The sequence below is a fragment of the Phocoena phocoena genome, chromosome 19, assembly GCF_963924675.1.
Source record: "Phocoena phocoena chromosome 19, mPhoPho1.1, whole genome shotgun sequence".
Taxonomy (NCBI): domain Eukaryota; kingdom Metazoa; phylum Chordata; class Mammalia; order Artiodactyla; family Phocoenidae; genus Phocoena; species Phocoena phocoena.
In genome coordinates this window covers 9,817,287-9,838,496 of record NC_089237.1, presented here as the reverse complement: position 1 = coordinate 9,838,496, position 21,210 = coordinate 9,817,287, and the positions used below count along the sequence as shown (strand labels likewise).

The following is a 21,210-nucleotide window of genomic DNA, read 5'->3' as shown; positions in this document are numbered from 1 at the left end:
TTACTAAGAAGACTCAGTTCTTGGGACTGGAGGTCATCCCAGAAGATGAAGCGTTTCTTCCCCCCTGACCTGGTATTTATGGAAGATTCCAGAGGCCTAGCAGTAACGTTCAGATGCAAACATCTGTGCTGGTCGTGTGATGGTGGACCAGGGATGGAAGGCGACCCACAGTCTCATGGAGAGTGTGGAGAACGGGCCCCCAGGAGGAACAAGGCCCCAGAAACTCTGTCCTGGACACCTCCCGGCCAGCCCAGCAGCGGGGCTGTTAGAATCTGGGCTTGAGACGTGGAGCTGGGCTGGGGGTGTGCTGCAAAGATAAGACCCCGATAAGCTGAGGGGCCAGGGGCTGGGCCTGGTCAGGTGAGCTGACCCCACCCTCACTTCCTGACCACCTGGAGCTGGTACAGGCTCAACTGGCTGGTTTCTACCCCCAGAGCCTCAGGTGGGAGCAGGCCTTCACCCGTGCACCTGGGTCTCTGGTGGGAGAGGATGACCAGCCTGCCCACCTGCAGAGCCGGAGAGGCTGGGGGCCAGGGAGTGGCCAGGAACGTGGGTCTGGCATCCCACAGCTGGTCTGGCTCTGCCACTCTCCAGCCCTGTGATTCAAGGCTGCCGCGCCTCCCTGAGCCTCCATTTGCTCATCTGTAAGATGGGAGGTCGTGACACCTTCCTCGTTGGATGGGTCTAGGACAGTGTGGTATATGGTAACGTGGTCAGAGGATGCTAGCTGTCCTTCTCATTATCCCTAATCCCAAGCCCCCTCCTCCCCACCTCCTCCCCCTGCAGCCCTCCCACCGGCTGCTTTGGGGGAAAACAGACACAGGATAGCAAAAGCAGGACTCAGCACTGAGAAAGGGAGCCCCGACCCAGGACAGAGACGGGCAGGAGGTGAAGGAGGTCGCCGCCGTGGCTGAGGCCGTGCTCCTTTACGGCAGCTTCTGACCCTCCTGGAAGGCAGCCAGGTGCCCACATGAGACAGCTCCCATGAGATTGGGCCGTCAGGCACTAACGTACCCAGGCCACCAGCACCCCGCACCCCAGCTGGGGGCCTACAGACGTTGCATAATAACGCGTTCCACTTTCCCTCCTCCTGCTCTCCTGCAGACACTGCAGACCCCAAGCTGCTGGGGCCAGTGCCCCAGGACAGGGAGGGCCTGGGGCAGGCTGGGGAAGGCCGAAATGCGAAAAGAATCAAGATACCAGGAGGATCGTCAGCAGTGACTGGGTCTCTGTCAGGGAGCAGAAGGCACTCAGCCAGTGAGGCTGCAGCATCCCAAGAGGGGCCCAGGGACTGTGTTCCCACCTAATCCATCTACCCTGACTGCAGACGGAGGGGTCCCGCCCGTCCTCTGCAGTGGCCACGGCCTCGGAATGTCCCAGTGGGGCTCATCCTGGAGTCTTTGGGGTTCCCAAGCATAGTGTGAGGTGGGGAGACAATGCGGAAGACAGTGATTGGGTTTCTTTGCTTCTCTTCTAGGCTGGAAGCTAAACCCGGTGGTAGGGGCAGTGTACGGACCTGAATTCTATGCGGGTAAACGCTGGGGCTGCTGCGCAGGGCTGGGGCGGGCCTGGCCGGGTATTGGGCGGTCATTGGCCAGTCGTCCTGTGTGGGAGGACGTGGCCAGGGGCGTGGCTAGGCGGGGGACGTTTTCCGGGTGGGCGTGGCCAGGCCGAGGCGTCGTGGGGCGTGGCCACGTGGGAGTGGCCAGGCGGGATGTGTGGCCAGATGCGGCCGTGGTCAGGCCCCAGCCCTCCTGCCTCCCCTCCTTCCCTTAGCCTTCCCTCTCACACTGTCTCCTCTCCGACGCCCTTTCCTGCAGTGACGGGGTTCCCCTACCCCACAACCGGCACAGCTGTTGCCTACAGGGGCGCGCACCTACGGGGCCGGGGCCGGGCTGTGTACAATACGTTTCGGGCTGCGCCGCCCCCGCCCCCCATCCCGACTTACGGAGCGTGAGTACCTGGGGCGCACAGGGAGGGAGGCTTGGAGAACGGCCCCGGGAGCGTGGGGAGGGGGGCGTGGTGCAGCCAGAGGGGCTAGGCAGCCTTTCCAGCACTGTGGCGCGGGGGTGGGGGGCGGTTCACACAGCAGTCGCTTCCATATCAGTACACCCACCTCCGCCCTGCCACCGGATCTCAGGGTCTCTGGCATGTGAGGGATGTTTAGAGCCCCAGCACCTTGCCCAATGCTTTAATGGGTGGTGGTCGGCCCTGGAGCTCAGTGGGCCTTCTCTAAGCCCTCCCTGGTCCGTTCCCCAGGGCCCGGTGCCCTCCGACCCTAATGGGGGGCGGGATGCAGCTGCCTGGGGTGGAGTAGGGGAAGGGTAAGCGAGGTGGGCCGACGGGCCCCTGGGTTTGTGGGAGAAAGGAGCTGACCAGCAAGGGTGTTACTCTATTGTTATACCAAAACAGGGCACTGGAGCAAACGCTTGTTAAAATGCCAGTCCCATGGGCAGGGCTGGCACCCTGCCCCCTCCCTCCTCAGCAGACACCGGAGCCGGCCTACCCCACCTCTCCAGCGTTCCCACCACTTTCTTGTCCGTTTGCTTCCAGGGTCGTGTATCAGGATGGCTTTTATGGTGCTGAGATTTATGTAAGTGTAGCCCCGGGGCAGGGAGGGTAGAATCTGGCGTTTCATATGTCTCAGTGAACAGTCAGTGTCTCCCACTCCCGGCCCCACTCCCCCCACCCCCTCCCGTCCTGGGAGCCCAGGGGGCGACCTCAGCACAGGTAAACCCGGGTTATCTGTGCTCAGGGTGCGAGTAGCAATGGATCCCCCAGCAGCCCGATGAGCCAGGCGTGTCTTCTCCGTTTCACAAGGTGTCAGTTGTATGATGGGGACAGTGGGTGAATCTCCCATATTCCTAACAGCATTGGGGTCACTGAGTGAGCCCCCATAGGCACCCTGTGTCCATTGCAGAGGCCAGAGAGAGACCAGGAGGTAGAGGCTCCAGGGCAGACCCCCTTGATGGGGTCCTGTCTCCTCTCTTCTTTCATGGGGCTGCACTTACTGCTTCCTCTAGCTCGGAGCCCTTGCTGACGACCCCCACCCCCACCCCACACAAGACCTCATTTCCATCCTGGGTGGTCGCCTGTAATTCAGCAATCCATTGGTCAGGGCTAAGACGTGGTCTGAGTTAATGCCCTTTGCCCTTGTCCCATCCCAGTGTCCAGGATAGCACCGAGTCTCCATACCCACCAGCATCAAAGTCAGGGGTACGCTGGCCTGGTGGCAACTCTGTGAGCACCTACCGTGTGCCAAAGCTTTGAACACAGCCAGACATATCATTGATGCTCACCTGTGCGTGTTGAACGCACAAATGGACGCATCAATGAATGAATGAATGAGGTGAACAGAAACCCCACCTTGAACCATGCCACGAAACCAGAAGCCAGGTGCCCCCAGGCCTGCACCAGCTACCCCTCACCTGGCCAAGATGAAGGTTGAAATGCTGTGTCCAGCCCACTAAGCCCGTGTGCCGTGTCCTCCCCTTACCCTGCAGGGAGGCTATGCCGCCTACAGATACGCTCAGCCCGCAGCAGCCGCGGCCGCCTACAGCGACAGGTACCCGCGGTGGGCGGGGGCGGGGAGAAGATGGATGGGTCGTCGGGCTGGGCTGGGACAGACAGGAACCCTCACCCACAACACTCAGGGCCTGGGGGTGCCTCCCTTTGGTGGACACAGGGTCTGGGCAAAGGAGAGCAGGTCCATGTGAGCTTGGAGACCCCAAGACAGCAAGCCCCAAACTTCTGTAATCACTTCCTGCCTGCAAGAGAGGGGAGCCTTGGGACCCCCGGGTTCTCGGGTAGCGGACAGCTCCTCTGATGCCCAGCCCTGGAGGCCTAACCCCCCTCCCCAAGCTCTGGAGGCCCAAGTGAGAAAGGTAATTAGGAGCGTTTGCTTCTGCTCAGGCACCCCTCTGACGCTTCTCAGCGCTCCCAGACCTGAAACCCTTCAACCCCGAGAAAGAAAGGCAGTGTGTGCACCTTGGGAGCAGAGGCCTCTGCCCACCTGAAAGCACACCCAGAGGCCCAAGGGGGGGTTCTCTTTTGTTTTGAGGGCAGGTCTCGTAGGGGGGGCTGGCCTGTCACCTTTCCCTGTGGGCACTCGGCCTATTGGCTGCAGAGCTGCAGGCTGGGGAAGCGTGCGGGCTCCAGTACCGGCCAGGCGGTGGGCGCTTCGTGGAGGACAGCCATCGCATGCCGGCTCTGGCCTGGGAACTGCCCAGCCCTCCCTCTCAGGGGCAGGCGGCACCCTTGGACCCACACCTTCCTCGCAGCCTCACACTGTGTCTCAGCCTGTGGGTCTTGTCGGGGGCGCAGCAGGCCAGCGCTCAGGGTCAGCACTCGCTGGACGTGTTCAGAGGGTGACCGGCTGTGTTGCCTCCAAACAGGCAGGAAGAAGAAGGGGGCGTGCAGGGGAGGGAGGGGCCTTGGGGCGCCGTCTGGGAGGAGGCAGGAGACCTGCTGGCCCCCCAAATGCCCCGTTGCCCACACCCCACCCCCTGTGCTCACCTCCCCAGTTATGGCAGAGTCTACGCAGCTGCTGACCCCTACCATCACACCATCGGCCCCGCGGCGACCTACAGCATTGGAACCATGGTAAGGAGGCTGGGGCCTGGCTGCCCTGAGCCGTGACGAGACGGCTCGCGCTGCAGCCAGGTGTGTGGCGGGGGGCGGGCGAGCGGGCAAGCCCTTAGGGGAATGACCCAGCCCTCGGCCTGGTGCCTGGAAGACAGAGGCCTGGATTTGAGTTGGGGGAGGACTTGCCCCTTTGTGCCCTTGTGGAATTAGAGGGAGGCAGGTCTGCCCAGACAGTCGGCTGCCCAGTAGTGACGTCTGGTCGTCTGGGAAGAATTCTGGCGTGGCCCGGTTTTCTGAGCCCTGTAACGAAAGTCCCGTCCGGGCCTTCCGTTCCCCTCACCAGGAAAACCAAACAAAACCCTCCGGCAGAGGCTCCAGAGGCAGGCAGGGCCTCCACTTCCCCTCATGTGGGTGTGTCCGTGCCATGGTCCCTCTGTGTTCTGTCACCTCCTTGCTGTACCTTTTCTCACGTCGAGGTAGGGAACAAGGGCTACCTGCTGTTTCTCACCCAAGGCCCTGCTCCGTGGCCCGTCCGTGGCTCCGGCTGAGTCTGCAGGCCCTCTCCTGGGGAGATGGGGCCTCTGACCACGGGCCTGGGGCGGGACGGAAGGGGCGCACTCCTGGGCTTGCTGAGGCTGGAGGTGTGTGGGCCAGTGTGTGTGTGTGTGTGTGTGTGTGTGTGTGTGTGTGTGTGTGTGTGTGTGTGTGTGTGTGTGTGTGTATACAGCTGTGGCTGTATCCATACAGCCCAGCTCACTCTGTACCCCCAAATCTGCTTGCAGTGGACACCTACCTCCCAGGCCCATCCTACCCCCAACCCCAGGGGGTGTTACTGTCGGTTTTTAGCTAGCTTGGCATCCAGCATCAAAGATGAAAACATTTTTGTGGGGGTCAAGAGGGAGGAGGTTCAGAGACAATATGGATTTTTTTTTCATCTCCCTTGTTTTCGATTACTCCCTCCCAGTTTTTGTTTTGTCTTTTTTTGATGTTTAACGAGCCTCAGACATCCCAGGCAGCCTGCAGTGACTGCTGGCAGCCATGGGGCCCAGGCCTCTGGGTGGGGGGCCCACACCCACTCCTGGATGGAGGCCCCAAAACCGTGGCTTGCAGGCCCCTTGGCTCCAGGATCGTAATTCACAGAGGGTTCCCTCTTTTTTCTTTTATTGATTTTTTTAAAGATTTTCTGTTTTTTCCCCCAACTTTTCTTCTCTGGCACTTGCCATTTTCTTCCTTTTTCTGGGGAAACTGGTGGGTAGGGCAGGAGGTTCCTGTGCAGGCCTCCCTGACCCAGGGGAGCCCAGGGGCACCGGAGAGCAACAGTGCCAAAGGCCTGTCCTCCCAGCAGGATGGAGGAGGCGCAGGGACCCCAGAAGGCCCCACGGAGCTGGGTGAGCAGATGCAGCCCCTCCTGGTAGAGCCAAGGCCCTGGGAACCCTGACAAGAGGTCCCTCCACCCTCCCGTGCCTGGAGGGGCTGAGTCCTGACCCCGGCAGCCCCGCTGGGCGCTGAGGAGGTGGGGCTTTTGCTCAGACCTGCCCCCCAGATTACAGATGACAGAGAAAGCGGGCAGGGAAGGGCCAGGCCTGAGCCAAGACAGTGGCCGAAAGACATCTCAAGCCTCGTTATCCAGAAGCACTGTGGCTGGTGACCCCAGCACCTTCCTGACCCCAAGACCACCACATCGGAAACAGGCCCAGGGCCCCTCCTGCTGCCATGACAACCAGCACCCATTCTCCCCAAGGCAGACCATGAGGCGGGCAGAAAACGGGATTTAGCTATTTCTCTTTTTGTTTTTCCTTATTTTTTTTTCTTTTTGCTTTTTCCCCCCCTCCCAAAAGGCGGTACTGATTGGCTGTTTTTCATCTTTGATGTTGCAGGCTAGCCTCTGCCGAGGAGGGTACAGCCGCTTCACCCCCTACTAGCAAGAGGCCCAGCCCCTAACAGCATTCACACTGACTGCCTAGTACACACCAAACCCAGCAGTCCAAAACCAGGCACAGCCACCAGGAGGACAGTACGCCCCTCCCGGTCAGCGACACGCGCCGCTGACCTCTGCGACTCTAAGTCCATAGGTTTTACCTCCGGCCAACTGGTCTCCCCACCCCCCACGATGGCGTGTGTGTCTTTGACCCTGGTCACCCCTGTATGTCTGAAACCTTGGTTCCTATTTTGACTCTGTTGACGTTGTGCCCCCCCCCAAGCCATTTCAGGTACAGTATGCACACAGTGGGAGGGGCTAGGCTGGCAGAAGACCCCTCCCCGAGAACTAGCAATAGAGCCCGAGAGGGCCATGCCCACTCCCCATGCCCCCGGGCTACAGAGCCACGGAAGACGCCAGCCCGGCCTCCCCAGGAAGCCACCCCAACCAGTCTGGGCCAGAGCCCCAGCCCCTCCCCCGGGGTTCAGGAAGCAAGGGGCTCCCGTTTGTCTGCCTCAGTCGGTGGGTTCCTAGCCTCTACAGTACTCCTCCCTCCCCATCGTCACCCAGCTTATCACAGGAGTAAGTGTCTCTGCCCTCTGTCCCCATCCAGCTAAACTAACATTTCTGATTAAACTTTATTGATGTTTCCTGCTGAAGTTGTCACAAGTCGTGCGGGAGCCCCACCAGCCTCAGGGGTTCCTTAGCCTCTGTTATAAGAAGGGAGAGCGTAGGGAGAAATTTCCCTGCCCCAGAGCCCAAAAGCGGTCCAGCCCTGCAGCGCCCGAGGGCCCTCCGCTCAGCCTGTCTGCCTCACCGCCCACAGTCTGTCCTCTCCAGCCACAGTTTTGAGATGGGGTCCCTGCCAGCCTGGCACCTGGGTCTGTGCAGCGCCAGAGTGCAGCACCATCTCCCCTTCCCCAACCTGAGACGTTCTTATCCAGGTACATTTCCGGAGGGGGAGTCTGAGTGAGAGAGCAGGGGAGGGTGGTGCCTGTCCTCCGGACTCCCTGGAGGAACAGTGCCCAGCATCCACTTGCCGTCCCGAGAGGCCTGGGGCTTAGCTCTGCTGCAGGGCTCTGGGGCCTGCAGGTGAAGCCGAGACAGCCGCGGGAGCTTTTGGAAGTTTCATACGCGGCCCTGGTACCTCTGCGACAGGAAAAAGTGGCAAGGACCCAGGAGGCCCAGGTTTCCTATGTGCCAGAGCTGGGCTTCCAGGGGTGTGGACGGCCAGCTAGAGGGTGCAGGTCCCCGCCAGCCAGGGCGTGAGCCTCCGCCGACTCCACCAGCACATCTGTCCTGGCTGGTGGAGTGGGAGGTCACACGCAGGGTGCCCAGCCAACTCACCACCACTGGCCAGAGCACCTTCTCAGCTGCCTCATTCCAGACCCCCACGTGGCCCATGCAGCGTCATCCACCCACCACGCCCTGGCCTCTGCCCTCATCTGCGCCGAGCAGCCAGACCCTGCTCACCCAGGTCTTAGCAGAGTCCACCAGCTGCGTCTGCCAGCTGCGCTTATCCCTGCTGCCCTGTTCTGCCCCCACCACCAGCCGTGCCCTCTCTGCCCTGGAGGCCGGAGGTCTGCATTAAATTCCCTTACGCAAGATGAGGGGGCTCCTGAAGCTGGGAGTGGGGCCGGTTTGGGGGCGCCTCCTCTCTTCCCTCCTGGCACCCGGGGTCCCGGGTCCCGCTGCCCCGGCAGCACGCCTGGCCGGTGCTCCTGTGAGCTGCAAGTCGCGCCTTTCTGTTTCTGTTGTAGTGAAAGCTTCCACCGTTTCCTTCTTGGACCATGAAGGGCAAAAACAAAAAAACACAAAAAAATCACAAAACAAAAAACAAAACAAAAAAAGATGTTCAGATCCAAGCAGCAAAACAGCCAACCAAACCGAGAAGCATCCACCGCATCCGAGTCCGCGAGCCCGCGAGCCATCGCACCACAGCGAGGGAGCAGGTCCGCGGCCCCCGGCCGCCGGCAGCGCGCTGGCAGGAGGGAGGCGGGAGGGGAGGGACTCCGTTTTCTACCACGTCTTCCTTCCGGGCCCCACTCGAGGCAGCGTGGGCCAGCGGCGAGCGGCTGCAGGCCCAAGCAGGAGGAGTGGCCAGCAGGACTCGACCTTGGCTGCCGACTGTGCCAGCGGAGGGACGGCTGGGCGGGCGCGGGGACGGGGGCTGCTTTTCATCTCGGGGCTTCGGCTGTGCCCAGTCACCCTGTGTCTTGCGCTCTGGGCCCCGGCTACCCCTCCTGCCGCGCCGCCAACACCTGTGTCCTGCGAACCTGGGGAGGAGTTTGCAGCCACTGGAGGCTGTCCAACCAGCAGCCCTGGGGTCCGACCTCAACACCAAGGGCTGATATGTTTCCAGAACTACAGGGCACCCAGGCCCCCTCCCTCCACATGAGGGGGCTCTGGCTGCCCAGCCAGGGGTGAGGACCTTGAGGCCGAAGTCTTGTTCTGACTGGTCGTTTCTGGTTCCCTTTCTGGAGAACCTGGGCCTGGTCCAGGAGAGAGAAGGTCAGCCTCGCGCTGCAGCTGGGAAGAGCCCTCTGGCCTCCGCCCTGCAGGGCCCAGTCCTGCAGAGAGGAACAGAGGGACGGGCCGGCACCTGGCTGCACGGCGAGGGTTCGGGTCACGGTGCTATGGGTCTGGACGGCACGTCCAAGCAGGGAGAGCCAGGGGTGGGGGAAGGCCTGGTGGGTCCGCAGCCCCCTCCCCTGCTCCCGGCTCAGGTCCTAGAGTCATGGGGGCAACAGACGGCAGGCAGCAGGGAGGAGCCGCTGGCCAGGCAGGGAGAGCTGGAGTCGGGGGAGCAGCAAAAAACAACAAAAGATGTAGTCTCCCAACATGGCTCCACTGTCTCACGAAACTTTAAAAGGAAAAAAAATACACCTCACTTTATATTCAGCATCAGCTCCTGAAGCTACTGAGATGAGGCTCCTTTTCTATTCCCGTTGTACATAGCCCCGCCCTGCCTCCGGCTTCGTCCTCTGTACAGGCCCCTCCACCCTCTGCTGTTCTCGACCCTTTTCTTGCAGCAGCTCCACCCCCGGCCCTGCGCCCTCCCACCCCTCTCGACCCCGGGACTGCAGCCAGGCCCCAGGCTTCCTTTCTTACCATTCTGTATGCTTCCAAGGTGTGACCATTCAAAACAACCGCATTATTATTATGAAGATTATTAATAAAGATTTTTCTTCAAACCAGGACAACTCTTTTTGATTTGCCAGCTCCCGGGCACAGAGGGTAGAGGGCACAGAGGACCAGGACGCCCACTGTGGGTGGCCCCAGGACGGGCAGCTCCTCCCAGGAAGCCAGATGGCCAGAGGGGAGTCAGAAGACCCTATGGGAGACAGTCCAGAGCCCCCATGCTCTCCTCCAGACGGCCATCTCCCCATCCCATCCCAGGAGTCTGGAGGCAGGGCTCACACGTGCTCCCCGCAGCCTTGCCCTGTCTACCCTGCAAGCAAGGTCTGTGACGTTACCAGCAGAGTCTGGGGCAGAAGGGCCCCCCGGCCCCACCAGCTGCTGAGTGGTGGCCGCTCCACATGTGTGCCTGATGACCGGTGGGGCAGACATCTGAATACAAGAGGGCCGGCTGGGCAGTTGAGGCTGGTGCTCTCAGGGATCTTGCCCACACCACTGGCTCTGCCTGTGCGCCGGGGCCCAGCCGTGGTCCCAAGGAAAGGAGCTGCCTGAAGGTAAGCCCACTGCTCCACCCCGGGTGTGAGTCCCCAGCCCCGGCGCAGTGGGGTGGAGGACAGTGGCCGCCATCCTCAACTCCCAGCCAGAAGAGGAGGGAGAGCTGGGAAGGGAAGCAGCAGAATCCAGACCAAGAGCCTGAAAGCCTTGGGCTGGGGGCGGACTCCAAAGCCGAGACGCGCTGTCCGCCCCACGTCTCACCAAGACCTGCGTTCTTCATTTTTCACAGCGTCGGATCATTTATTTCGGAGCGATTACACACGCCAGAGGGGCACAGGCTTAAACGCCGACAAATTATTTTCCTGCTTACGAGCCTTTACCGTCGGTGGGACTGGGGACCGTGCTCCTGGGAAGCTGGGGCTGTGCGATCCCGCAGCACGCCATGCTCTGCTAAGCCCCCTTTTTTCTAATTGCTTGCGCGCCAGACTGTGAGAAAATAATTGCCACTATAAATTTTCCCTCCTTCTCTGCATAAAATATTCGGAAAACCAGCACTTAAAAAAAAAAAATCCTCCTGAAATAAGAGCAGCGGGGCATGACAGCTGTGCTGCGCACTTCCGGGTGCCCGGTCCTGCCCCCCACCTCTGGGAACTGGGGTGGGAGGAGCCAGGAGCCCCCACCCCAGTTCCCCCAAGTTCAAAATGGGGGGGGGACTCAAAGCATGCCAGGGGGAGTTAAGGGAGCGGTTCCCCAACCCCGACAGTCTCCTGACGCTCCAGATTCACAGGGAGAATCTGGGGTGCTGGGAGACCTGTTCAGGGTCAGCCAGTGGAGGTGTCTTCCTGGCCCGCAGGAACCCTCTTCCCCCGTCTCAGACAAACCTATTCCCATCCTGGGGCTGAGCTGGGCCACACGCGTGGGGCATGAAGAGTAAAACGTTCCCAATTAGGAAAGACGTAGAACCAGAGGTCCTGCGTCGGGCTGGGGAAAGGGCACGTGGGCACTCATGAAGCAGGGCAGGTGGAGACAGAGGCAGACGTCGGCCCCGGAAGGAGAACCCCTCCGTGTCCTGCGGTCCTCTCCGAATTCCGAGGACCAGGATGGCTGCTGTGTGGCTGCACTGCCGCCTGGCGGCCACTTCCTTCACTGCGGCGTAAAAATCAAGTCTGCTGACCCTGCGTGACACAGGGGGCCAACCCTCCAGCTGGGAGGTCACCCCAGAGGGTCCTGGCCCTTGGCATCGTCCACATCGAGTAGCACAGGGGGAGGACAAGAGGAACAGGAAAGTAACCCCCATCGTTGGCCTATGAGGCCTGGGGGTGAGAGACCCCAAGAACGAGGGGCTGACGGCCTTCGTCAAAGGGTCAGGGCACAGCCCACTCAAGCCTGGAGAGGGCAGGGGAGCAGGGTTACCCAAAACTGCGGGGTCAAAAGACCCCTCCCGGGAAGCCACCGCAGTGGCCCAGGTGTCAACAGGGGAGCTGTGTGGCTGGAGAAGCCATCTCGGGCTCGCCTACCCGCCTCCTCCCCGTGCAGAGCGCTGGGCAGAGGAAGGAGGGAGGTGCGGGGAGAGAGAAGGAAGCGGGAGGAAGGGGCCACAGTGGGGCGGGCCGCCGTCCCGATGCCTTGATGCTCTGGACTAACACCTGCTCAAGGGAGCAGCGGAGCCGGAGGGTGTGACGGAGGTGGCCCGGAGCCCACACCCAGGGCTGGGGGGCTGCTGGGTGCCCCCCGAGGGCCTTCCTGGGCCCTGCCCGGCCTCCTGCTGCCCGAGCTCACTGGCTCACCAGCTTGCACCTACGACCCGGAAGAGACGAAGCAGGACACAGGGCCGATGGGAATGCTAGGAAGTGGCTCTGGCTCAGGGGGACGGTAAACTGGGAAAGCCAGGACACGAGGTGGTCTGGCCCGGGTGCCTGCCCTGCCTGGGGCTGGTGTGACCTGGCGCAGCGTGGCTTGGGGCTCCCATTCCTGGGGAAGAGGTCTGCCGGGGACACCCTCTCAGCATTTGCAGGGGCTACTGTTCCTGAGCTACTGGCCCCCCCCCTACCCCGCTGCTCTCCTCCCCCATTGGGGCCCCTCTATCTCATTCCCACCCTTGGAAGCGCCTCAAGGCCCTACTCCGAGGCCCTCTCGCCACAATTAAGCTCGCTTCTAATCGTCCCAACTGCAGGAATAAAAAGTCACCACTGTCAGCATAAGCGTCTTTCAGCCTATTAGGCAATTCCCTTTATGGAATTTTCTAGATTAAATTTCCCCAAACCTTTTCACTTGTACCCGGAAACTGTATACTACGGAGAGGGATTAGACAAAAAGCGGGGGGTGGGGGGGATCCATTCACCGCTGGAATTATCAACTCAGCAAACTGACTTCTCAGTTTTCCTATCCCAATGCCCCAACGAAGAGCCACAGCCCACAGCCTTCCGGGGCCCGTGATCTTCTGGCCCAGCCCTCGGGACCCGGGCCTTCCCCGCACACGGGTGAGGCCCCAGTGCGGAAGAAGTCTTATCCTTGAGGTGGGAGACTCTGTGCTTTAATGGTCGCTCATGTGCGGGGCGTGGAGTACAGCATGGCCGCCCTGCCCCACTCGGCCCGCGGCACCAGAAACCCCTCCTTGGGGATGGGCTCCACCAGGAACTCCACATGGCCATCCCGGCCAGGCTCTGCGGGTGCCACTGCTAGGTCCACTATCCGATACCGGTTGACAAAAGCCAGGCCCAGGAGCGTGGGCTTCTCTGGCTCCGACAGCCCCCTGCAAGGAGAGTCACCTCCTGACCCTCGGCAGCAGTGGATCCGGAAGCATCGGACGTGAGGGAGGAGGTAGGCCCAGTGCAGAGTACAGCTGAGCCGGAGCCCAGCGGGGCCGCTCTCCCCCTCGGAGGCGGCCGGCTGCCAGCGCACCTGCGAGACAGTCACGGCCTGCACCTGAGGCAGAGGGGTCAGCAGGCTATTGGCATCCACCACCTGCCAGAAGAGAGAAGGCTCAGCACAGCCCGAGAGCCCAGGGCTGGTTGGAGGGCGCCTGGCCCTGCAAGGTCCACCCCCCACACCTCTGCCCCAATCCCCCCGGGCCAGCGGAGGCAGCAGGGGGGCGCTCGGCCTCATCTGCAGCCGGACAGATGCCCCAGCCGAGCCCCAGCCGAGCCCCAGCCGGCTCCCTGAGATCCCTCACCTGGATCTCTCCAAGGCGACAGACGAAGTTCTCCTCCTCCTGGCTGCCCGGAGGCCGGGAGAAATTAACGAAGAGCGCCTGCAGGAGGCAGCCCCGCAGATTCACTTCGTAGCAGCTGGGAGAGGCAAACAGGCCGGTCACAAGGGGCCTCAGCTCGGCACCTTCAGACTGGCTGCTCAGAGGCCCTGAGCCACAGGGAGCTCCATCCCAAAGTGGGTCTTGCGGTCTTGTGTCACTGAGCTGCCTGAAATCCGAGGGGTCGGCCCAGGGCCCCTCCATTCCCGCCAGTTCTGGGGTTTCTCAGTGGACGGCCCTCACTCTTCAATCCCCACCCCAGCGTGGCCATCCCCAGCGGGGGATTCAACAGGAAGGGGAGGGACTCACCGCTGGACCCAGCCCCCGCTGAGCTGCTGGCCGCAGCGGCCCACCCATTTGGCCAGCTTGGTCGGGGGCACCCGGAGGGGTCGGGGACTGCGCCTTGAGCTCGTTTCTGCTGGGGCAGGAGACACAAGACTTTAACAAGGAGAGTCCAAAGGAAACTGCACTGGGAGGTGTCACTGAATCGGGAGCCGGGGGCCCAGCAAGACTCCCTGGTGGCCCCAGGTGTTCTCGGCCCGATGGGCTGAGGCCTCAGGAGAAGGGGAACAGGGAGGAGAGGAGGAAAACTCAGGGATGGATGACCAGGACTGGCCCGTGGACATCCTCGCTCTCAGGGCGCAGCTGGCACGAGACCCCCCATGGGAGCACACCTCCAACCCGCACCGCAGGGCCACAGCCCAGAGGTTCCAGCTGAAGGGCGAAACTCCCTGTCCAGGCCTGGACCACAGCAGTGCCCCCAACCCCAGCTGCCCCCGCACCCCATGCAGTTTTCTAGCTTCCTCCTCCCCGAGACGTCCCCTGAGAAGGCAGAGGCCTGTAAGGAAGGAAGGAGCCATCCCCTCACCGCTCAGCGCCGAGATGCCTCCCACGTGACAGCTGCCTGCATCCCCCGTGGTGAGCTCCAAAGCCACCCCCACAGCCGAAGGTCCTTCTAGCTTGTACACCATGGACAGGAAAACCTTGGGCGGCACTGGGACCTGCAGGGAGAATAACCTGGAGGAGGAAGGTCCTGTGATGAGAGGCCACAGGGAAACTGCTGGGAAGCGGGACTGTTCCGGGTCCCGTCCGCCAACTTCTCCCTCCAGGACGGGGAGGGGGAGCGGGCTGCCCGCGAGGCCAGCCTCAGGTCTGCGAAAGGAAAATGCACACAAGAATGTGCAGGTAGCTGACGCTGCTCTCCTGGACACTCAGAAGCGGTGACGATGGTAAACTGTATGTTACGTGTTCTTCACACAATAAAACAAAACCCCGGCTCTGTCCTCACTCTGGCCTCTGCTGCCCACCTGCCCAGTTAGGCGACTGACATGGATGATGGGGGAAGATGACAGGCCCTACGTCTCAGCCCCACTCACTCACCTACCTCACAGACACGTTTCCAACCTCGGGCGGAATCAGCCCCCGGATAAGCAGAGAGCTGCCCCCGTTCCAGGCGTCTTCCAGGCAGCAGTGCATCTTCACCCAGCCCCGTCCGTCCCCTTCCAGCCTGTGCTCTCCAAACAGGGGCTGGATTTCCTGGGCACTCAGGTGGTACCAGGGCCCCACGGCCTCCTCCTGAAGAAAGAGACAGAAGTGGAGGGAGGGCAGGGGGCAGACGGAGCCGTCACGCCCAAGGCCCCCCCCACCGGTCCCAGGTGAGGACCAAAGACGAGAGAGAAGGCAGCCCCTTCGCCAACATGCGGCACATCCGGGAAGCCCCTCGCCCCCGGCCACCCAGCACGGGACCCACGCACCTGGCCATAACAGACTCTTCGAGTCCCCATGCCCAGGCAGAAGGAAGTGACAAAGGGCAAGGAGCAGATGCTGTGCGTGGGCAGATAGCGTTCCAGCAAACTCCAGAACCTGCAGAGAAACGCACGGAGGCTCAGGTCCACAGAGGGCTCCGTGATGCCCTGAACTCACTCTTGCGACTCCAGTCTTTCTGGCACCCCTTCCCGAGTGACCGCAGCCCCCCACTGCAAGCCTGCAGGAAGTGGTCCCTTGGGGTCCCCAATCTTTGTCCTTCCTGCGTAACTAACTGGTCTCCACGACCCCCAGGAGCAGCCAGGGCAGCTGAACCCTTTGCCCTGCCTTAACCCCACCCCCAGGGGAGCAAGGCCAAAAGCTGGCAAAATCACCTGAGACCCTCCCTGCCATTGGCCACACTCAGGCCCCGGGACACACAGGACTCACTTGTCCTGGTTCTGGAAGAAATCCCCCTTCTCCAAACACTCGTACACCCAGCCAGGTGCGAAAAGAGCCACCGAGAACCCGTGCTTCCGGATCAGCTCCAGTGACTAGGGAGACAGCAGTTAGGGAGATGCCCCCGTCCCAGCAACCAGCGTCCACGCATGGCGATGGGGGGTTTGGGGAAGCCGGGAGCCTGGAAAGGGAGGCAGGAGCCCCAGCGCCACTCCGGGCGTTTAGGGCTCGCCCCTGCAGTTCTGCAGCCGCCCAGAAGAGGGCGCGGGCGGCGGGGAGGCGCAGAGGGGAATGTCCGAGGGGCAGGGGCCAGCACGGGGGGCGACCACGGGATACACGTCTCTCTCTCACTACATTTCACACTATATTATCAGCCTCACAGGGGGCGGAGAGAATCTTCAGTTATTGGATTAAATGTATTCACTTAAAGCTTAATTAATGAGTTGAGAACGTCCCCACGGCGCCCGGGGACAGGCTGATTCCCCACTTATCCCACACCAGGTGCAGCAGCCCCCGCGGGCCCCTCTTCTCTTTTCTCACTGCTGACACCGCCTGCCTCGCCAGAAAAACCTCACTAGTTATCAAACCAGCAGTTCCCGAAACTGTGGGAGTTTCACCTCAGTCCTTCGCCCTGGGCTAAGGAAACACCAAAATATGCCCCCCGGCTTGCCTCTCGAGTCCCCGTTCTCGCTTTACAATGCTAGCTCAGTGCCCTGCAAAGCACGTAGTCCAAGAGGAAGTAAAAGCTACAGGTGAGACCAGCAGTCGGAAGAGGTGCTTTGGACATTAACACCTAGGTAAAAATGGTACCATCTGACTGTAGAAATGGGCTGCAAGGTAGGATTTCAGGGCAGACCTTGTTTCTTGGTGCTTCAGTTTCCCCACTCTGGGGAGGATCACCGCTGCCTCTCTTTCCCTTGAGGTGCAGATGGCAATGAAAGGTCCACAAAGACAGCAGGCACCCGGGCCACTGCCACCACCTCCCAGGCCTCAAAGGCCACCACCCACCTTGTCCGTATGGAACCGGCCCCCGACGACATTGCCCCGGGCGAACACATCCACTCCCACGTACACGTCGGCCAGGCGCTCCCCAGCCTGCCCCAGCATCCGCTCCAGATGTTCCTCCCGCCAGTTATAGTTGGTGAAGAAGCCATCGCAGGAATCGAAGAAGACCCTGGGGGCGGCAAGGGTGGGCTGTAAAGCCCGGGCCTTCTCCCCTCAAGCACCTGCATCCGCTCAGCCCACAGACTGCAGCCAGTAAAGCTGGGCACGGCCGGGCTGACCAGGCGCTCCTTCTCTCTGGTGGTGCTCGGGGTGTCAGACAACTCTGCCCGGCCCTCACTTTCCCCAAGACAGCCATGCTGGCAACACCTCCGGAAGGCAGAGGGAGCTCCTGCCCCTGTCCAGGGGCCCAGGCCGCCCTCCTGCAGGCTCACCTGTTGTGCTCGTTGAGCTCATCCTGCCACGTGAGTTGCCCGCTGCTCACCACGCTATCATACCAGAGCACCAGGCCCCTGGGGACCTGTTGATGCAGCTGAGTGGTCAGGTACCGGAGGAAGTGGGGCACGTTCCCCACGGCGGCCAGCTGGAGACAGGGAAGGAGACAGACCTTCCGTGAGGCCCAGAGAGGTCTGTCGTGAGAAGCGCCTGGCACAGGACAGACAGGAGGACACTTAACCCCAGGAGCAAACGGGTCCTGGTCCCAGAAGCCCCTCAGCCCCACGGCTGCCGAGCAGAGGGTCCAGCCAGAGGTCCGACTTTCCGTTCTTTCTGAAGCAGGAAGGACATGGACACAGCAATCAGGAAACGATAAAACGCAATGAAAGGGGAGGGCGGCGTGAAGAGGAAGCCACACATGCGGCGCGAGCAAAGCAGAGGCCACCTTGAAGGAGCCAGAGAAGCAAAGCTCAGCGCGCAAGGTTTCTGGACACCGCGCTGGAGAACATCCATCTCCCTGTGAAGAGGCAGAGGCGTAGGGGCCGGCTCCAGCTGAGACGGAGGAAGTGCTGCCGTAGCAGGGACCGGCCTGACGAGGCCGAGGAGTGCGATGGAGGGTCCCCACGGGGCACGGGGGCAGGTGTGCTCACACTCAGAGAGTTCTCGATGTTGATCAGCCAGCCATCGAATCGGAAAAACTGGGCAATCAGGACCAGCTGACGGGCCACCGCCTGGTATGAGCGCTCGTCCCCAGCCAGGAAGGCCTCACAGAGCCGCTCCCCTTCTTTCCATTCGGTGATGAAAGTCCCTGTGGGACGGGAGAGAAACAAGGTCGGGCCCGGGGATCATTTCCCCTCTGACCCAGCAGTTCCCAAGGTGTGGTTCCTGCACCAGCTGCGTCACTGTCGCCTGCAAACTTAGAATTTCAAATTCCCAGCATCCCCAGATATCAAATGATTCGGATCCCCTGGGGGCGGGGCCCCAAAATCAGTGTTAGACAAGCCAGTAAATGATTTGGATTCAGGAGAAAGCTTGAGGAGCACTGCTCTCCCCAGGGGTGGACCACCTACAGACCATATCCAGCCCCCTACGTCTTCGTGTAAAAACGGTTTTACTGGATCACAGCCCAGCCCATTTGTTTGTCTATTGTCTGTGGGGGCTATTGTCTCTCTGGCAGTTCCAATAGTGACCCAGTGGCCTGGAAAGCTGAAAATATTTACTATCTGGTCCTTTCCAGAAAAAGTTTGCTTTTGCCTGTCCTAACCCATCAAGGCAGGTAAGGAGCTCTACCCACTAAGAAGTAGCCAAAGCCCAAGCCCTTTTCTTTTTTTTTTTTTGCTGTACGCGGGCCTCTCACTGTTGTGGCCTCTCCCATTGCGGAGCACAGGCTCCGGATGTGCAGGCTCAGTGGCTGTGGCTCAAGGGCCCAGCCACTCCGCGGCATGTGGGATCCTCCCGGACTGGGGCACGAACCCGTGTCCCCTGCATCGGCAGGCGGACTCTCAACCGCTGAGCCACCAGGGAAGCCCAGCCCAAGCCCTTTCATCACTGGGTCACCTGGAAGGTGTGCCAATGAGTCTGGCAGGGTTGGAGGCGGGTCCCTGGCTCTTACCCAGCACACAGACCCCATGCCTGTGGGCAGCGTTGGTCCAGCCTACCGGGGGGATGGTGACCATGTGATGGCTGAAGTACACAAAGATGTCGATGTACTGCCAGTGGTAGAAGGAATAGGGGTTCTGCGCGGCTGAGCCCTGAATAAACCTAGTGAAGGAAGAGAACAAAGTCAGGACCCAGAAACAGACAAGGACACGACGACCCCACAGTGAAAAGAGAGGGCAATGGCGAGTGAGTGAGGATTCTCTTCGGTTCCATCCGGTCGGCGCTAACGGCAAGCTTGCTGTGAGCCAGGCCCTGCCTAATGACTGGGCTGAGAAGCAGCACAGGCCACAGCCCGGACGTTGACAAGCTTGGTCGCAAGGGAAACGTTTTCACCAGGCCGTGCAGGTACCCCCCGCATGGGACCCGATGGACTGAGCGTGTTTAGCCTCAACAAGCAGACAAACACAGGACAGAAGGAAAGAGACGGGGAGGGGCTCATGCAGCGCTCCCGTGCCTGGGGTCCCACTCTATTCTGAGGTCAGCAGCTCCCCAGGACACGGCCTGCCTGCAGGTAAGGTTGGGGTTGACAACCACGTGAGCTACACCCGAGGTTACATCACCCGCCTCTGTCTGTACCTCGATGGCCAGCTCTGACTCAAGCCTTCCCAACAGTCGTCATGTCCAAGATTGTTTTATGGACGTTTAAGATCTCTAAGCTGACCCCGAAGCAACCTGGAGGAAGTGCCCCCGGCTGCGGGGGAGAGGGGGTGGAACGACTCCAGAGCCAGTGGGCCAAGATGGAAGGGAGCTCGAGTGAGGAGGATGAAGAAAAGAAATCAGCTGAAGAACCAAGTTTCTGGGCCAGGCCATCTGAAGAGGGTCCCGGCTGTGGTGCCCTCTCCAGCCTCCCAAACTTCAGATGCAGGTAGTCCCCAGAATCAAACAGTTTCAGAGCTGAAAGAGGCATCAGCTATTGCCTAATCCAGTGCCCTCTTCTTACAGACGAAACAAAGAGGCCTGAGTTCCTCTCCCAGGTGGTGGCAGTGTGGGCTGATGCCCCATCTCCTGACTCCCCATCCGGTGCTCCTTCTGCCACATGGCACGCTCCCGCCCCTCCATCCCCTCCCGCCAGGTGATGCCCTCGCAGTGTCCTCACTTGTCATCCAGGTACCCGCCCATCATGTCATGGCACATCAAAGTCCGGGGCCTCCTGCTGCTCAGAGGGGGCTGCCGACACTCGGGGGGCCCTAAGGCCACGTTAAAGCCGTCCTCCACGTTGGGCGTCCATGCCAAGAGTTCCTCCAGGGAAGACAAGTAAAAGCTGATGGGTTTGGTGGTGTCCTTGTCATAATATCGAACTGGTTCAGAGGAGGGAAACAGCGAGGCATCAGTCGAAATTATGGGATTAATAACAGAAAACTTGAGATGGGGAGGGGACAGCCCTGTCCAGAAGCTCCAAGAGTGAACATGGACACAAGTGTTCAGAGCCTCGGTCCTTCTCACCTGGCAAAGGGTCTGGGGTAAAACTGACCACTTCTCGAAAGACTGCTTCTTCTTGATCCTCTTCAATTCTAAGCAAAGAAGGAGTTAAATTTCTTTTAAATAAAAGGGTAAAGAAAAAGAGCACTTTGAAGCCAACAGACCAGCCCGCGCTTAGACATGCAGGGGGAGATGGCCTCGGGCTTACATTTTTTAATGCAAACTATGGAAACGTGCCTTTGCCCATTCTGTTCCCTCAAACTGGAACACCCTTCTGTCCATTCTCCACCTACTGAAATCCTCCACCTCCTCAAAGACCAGTTCAGATGTCCCCGCTCCAGGCACCAACCCCTTTCCTGCCCAGCATGGGCACGAATAATCCTAATTACACACGCTGGCCTGCCCTGAGCAATTAAAAATGCCACGCTCGGATCCTCTGCGCAGATCCACCGCCAGGGGTGGGAGGCACGATCAACGCATTTCGCAGATGAGGATGTCAAAGCTTCCTGCCAGGGCGCCAGGATTCCCAGCCTGGCTCGCTGCTGAGGTCGCATCCCGGTGCCGAGACTCTGTCCGTGCCTGCTGCTGTGCGGGCTGGGGCGGCGGGCAGGACCCGCCGCGGACAGGGGACTTGGGGGCCGAAGATTGCTGTCCTGCGCCTGGAGCTCCCAGCGCGCCTCCCGGGGCCTGGGCCGGGCGCCCATCGACTCTGGCCCCACTGCCCGGCCGCGGGACGGGGCCGCACGATTCGCCCACCGGTCTCTTACCCACCTCCTCTGCGGCAGCCGCCCGCCTGGCTGGGGATCCCGCTGCTCCTTCAGGGTCGCCGGCGCCCGCAGCCGCCGGCCCCGCCGCCGCGCAGCCGCCCGGGCCCGGGCGCCCGCGGCCTCCATGACGTTGCCCCGCCCGCGCCGCCCGGCAGCCCGGCTGCCGGCCAATCGCAGTCTGGAACCCGCCCCTGACACCGCCAGCCGGCCAATGGGGACTTCTCGGCGCTGATGCCCCGCCCCGACTGGGCTCCGGACAGACTCCCGGCTCGCGCCATGGGCTGGCTCACCTGCCGCCGGGCCTTTGTAGAAGAGGAAGGTCTGGGGGCGGGGCCTGTGGAGGG

The 21,210-nt window shown here is 61.2% G+C and overlaps 2 protein-coding genes across 6 annotated transcripts in view; one reads left to right on the top strand and one right to left on the bottom strand.

Annotated features, from left to right (window-relative positions):
- Window positions 1–8,339, top strand: part of RBFOX3 (RNA binding fox-1 homolog 3) — an 80,285-nt gene extending 71,946 nt beyond the window's left edge. For 2 of the 5 annotated variants that reach the window (XM_065896893.1, XM_065896892.1), the window contains exons 6-11: window positions 1,478–1,531; window positions 1,821–1,953; window positions 2,554–2,593; window positions 3,504–3,565; window positions 4,524–4,602; window positions 6,462–6,506. In XM_065896893.1, the coding sequence (XP_065752965.1) occupies window positions 1,478–1,531; window positions 1,821–1,953; window positions 2,554–2,593; window positions 3,504–3,565; window positions 4,524–4,602; window positions 6,462–6,506 (413 nt within the window). Of the gene's footprint in view, window positions 1–1,477; window positions 1,532–1,820; window positions 1,954–2,412; window positions 2,594–3,503; window positions 3,566–4,523; window positions 4,603–6,461; window positions 6,507–8,262 lie in introns of those variants that run through there. The other 3 variants (XM_065896890.1, XM_065896889.1, XM_065896891.1) reach the window with 2 other exon arrangements.
- Window positions 8,340–12,679: 4,340 nt separating this feature from the next.
- Window positions 12,680–20,992, bottom strand: ENGASE (endo-beta-N-acetylglucosaminidase). The gene is made up of 14 exons (XM_065897114.1): window positions 20,493–20,992; window positions 20,124–20,191; window positions 19,777–19,978; window positions 18,634–18,782; window positions 17,672–17,829; window positions 17,021–17,169; window positions 16,593–16,758; window positions 15,576–15,679; window positions 15,137–15,245; window positions 14,767–14,957; window positions 14,251–14,399; window positions 13,692–13,797; window positions 13,308–13,422; window positions 12,680–13,099 (listed from the first exon to the last, which is right to left on the bottom strand). Exons 1-14 carry the CDS (start codon window positions 20,990–20,992, stop codon window positions 12,680–12,682), a joined length of 2,586 nt encoding a protein of 861 aa, XP_065753186.1.
- Window positions 20,993–21,210: the final 218 nt, after the last annotated feature.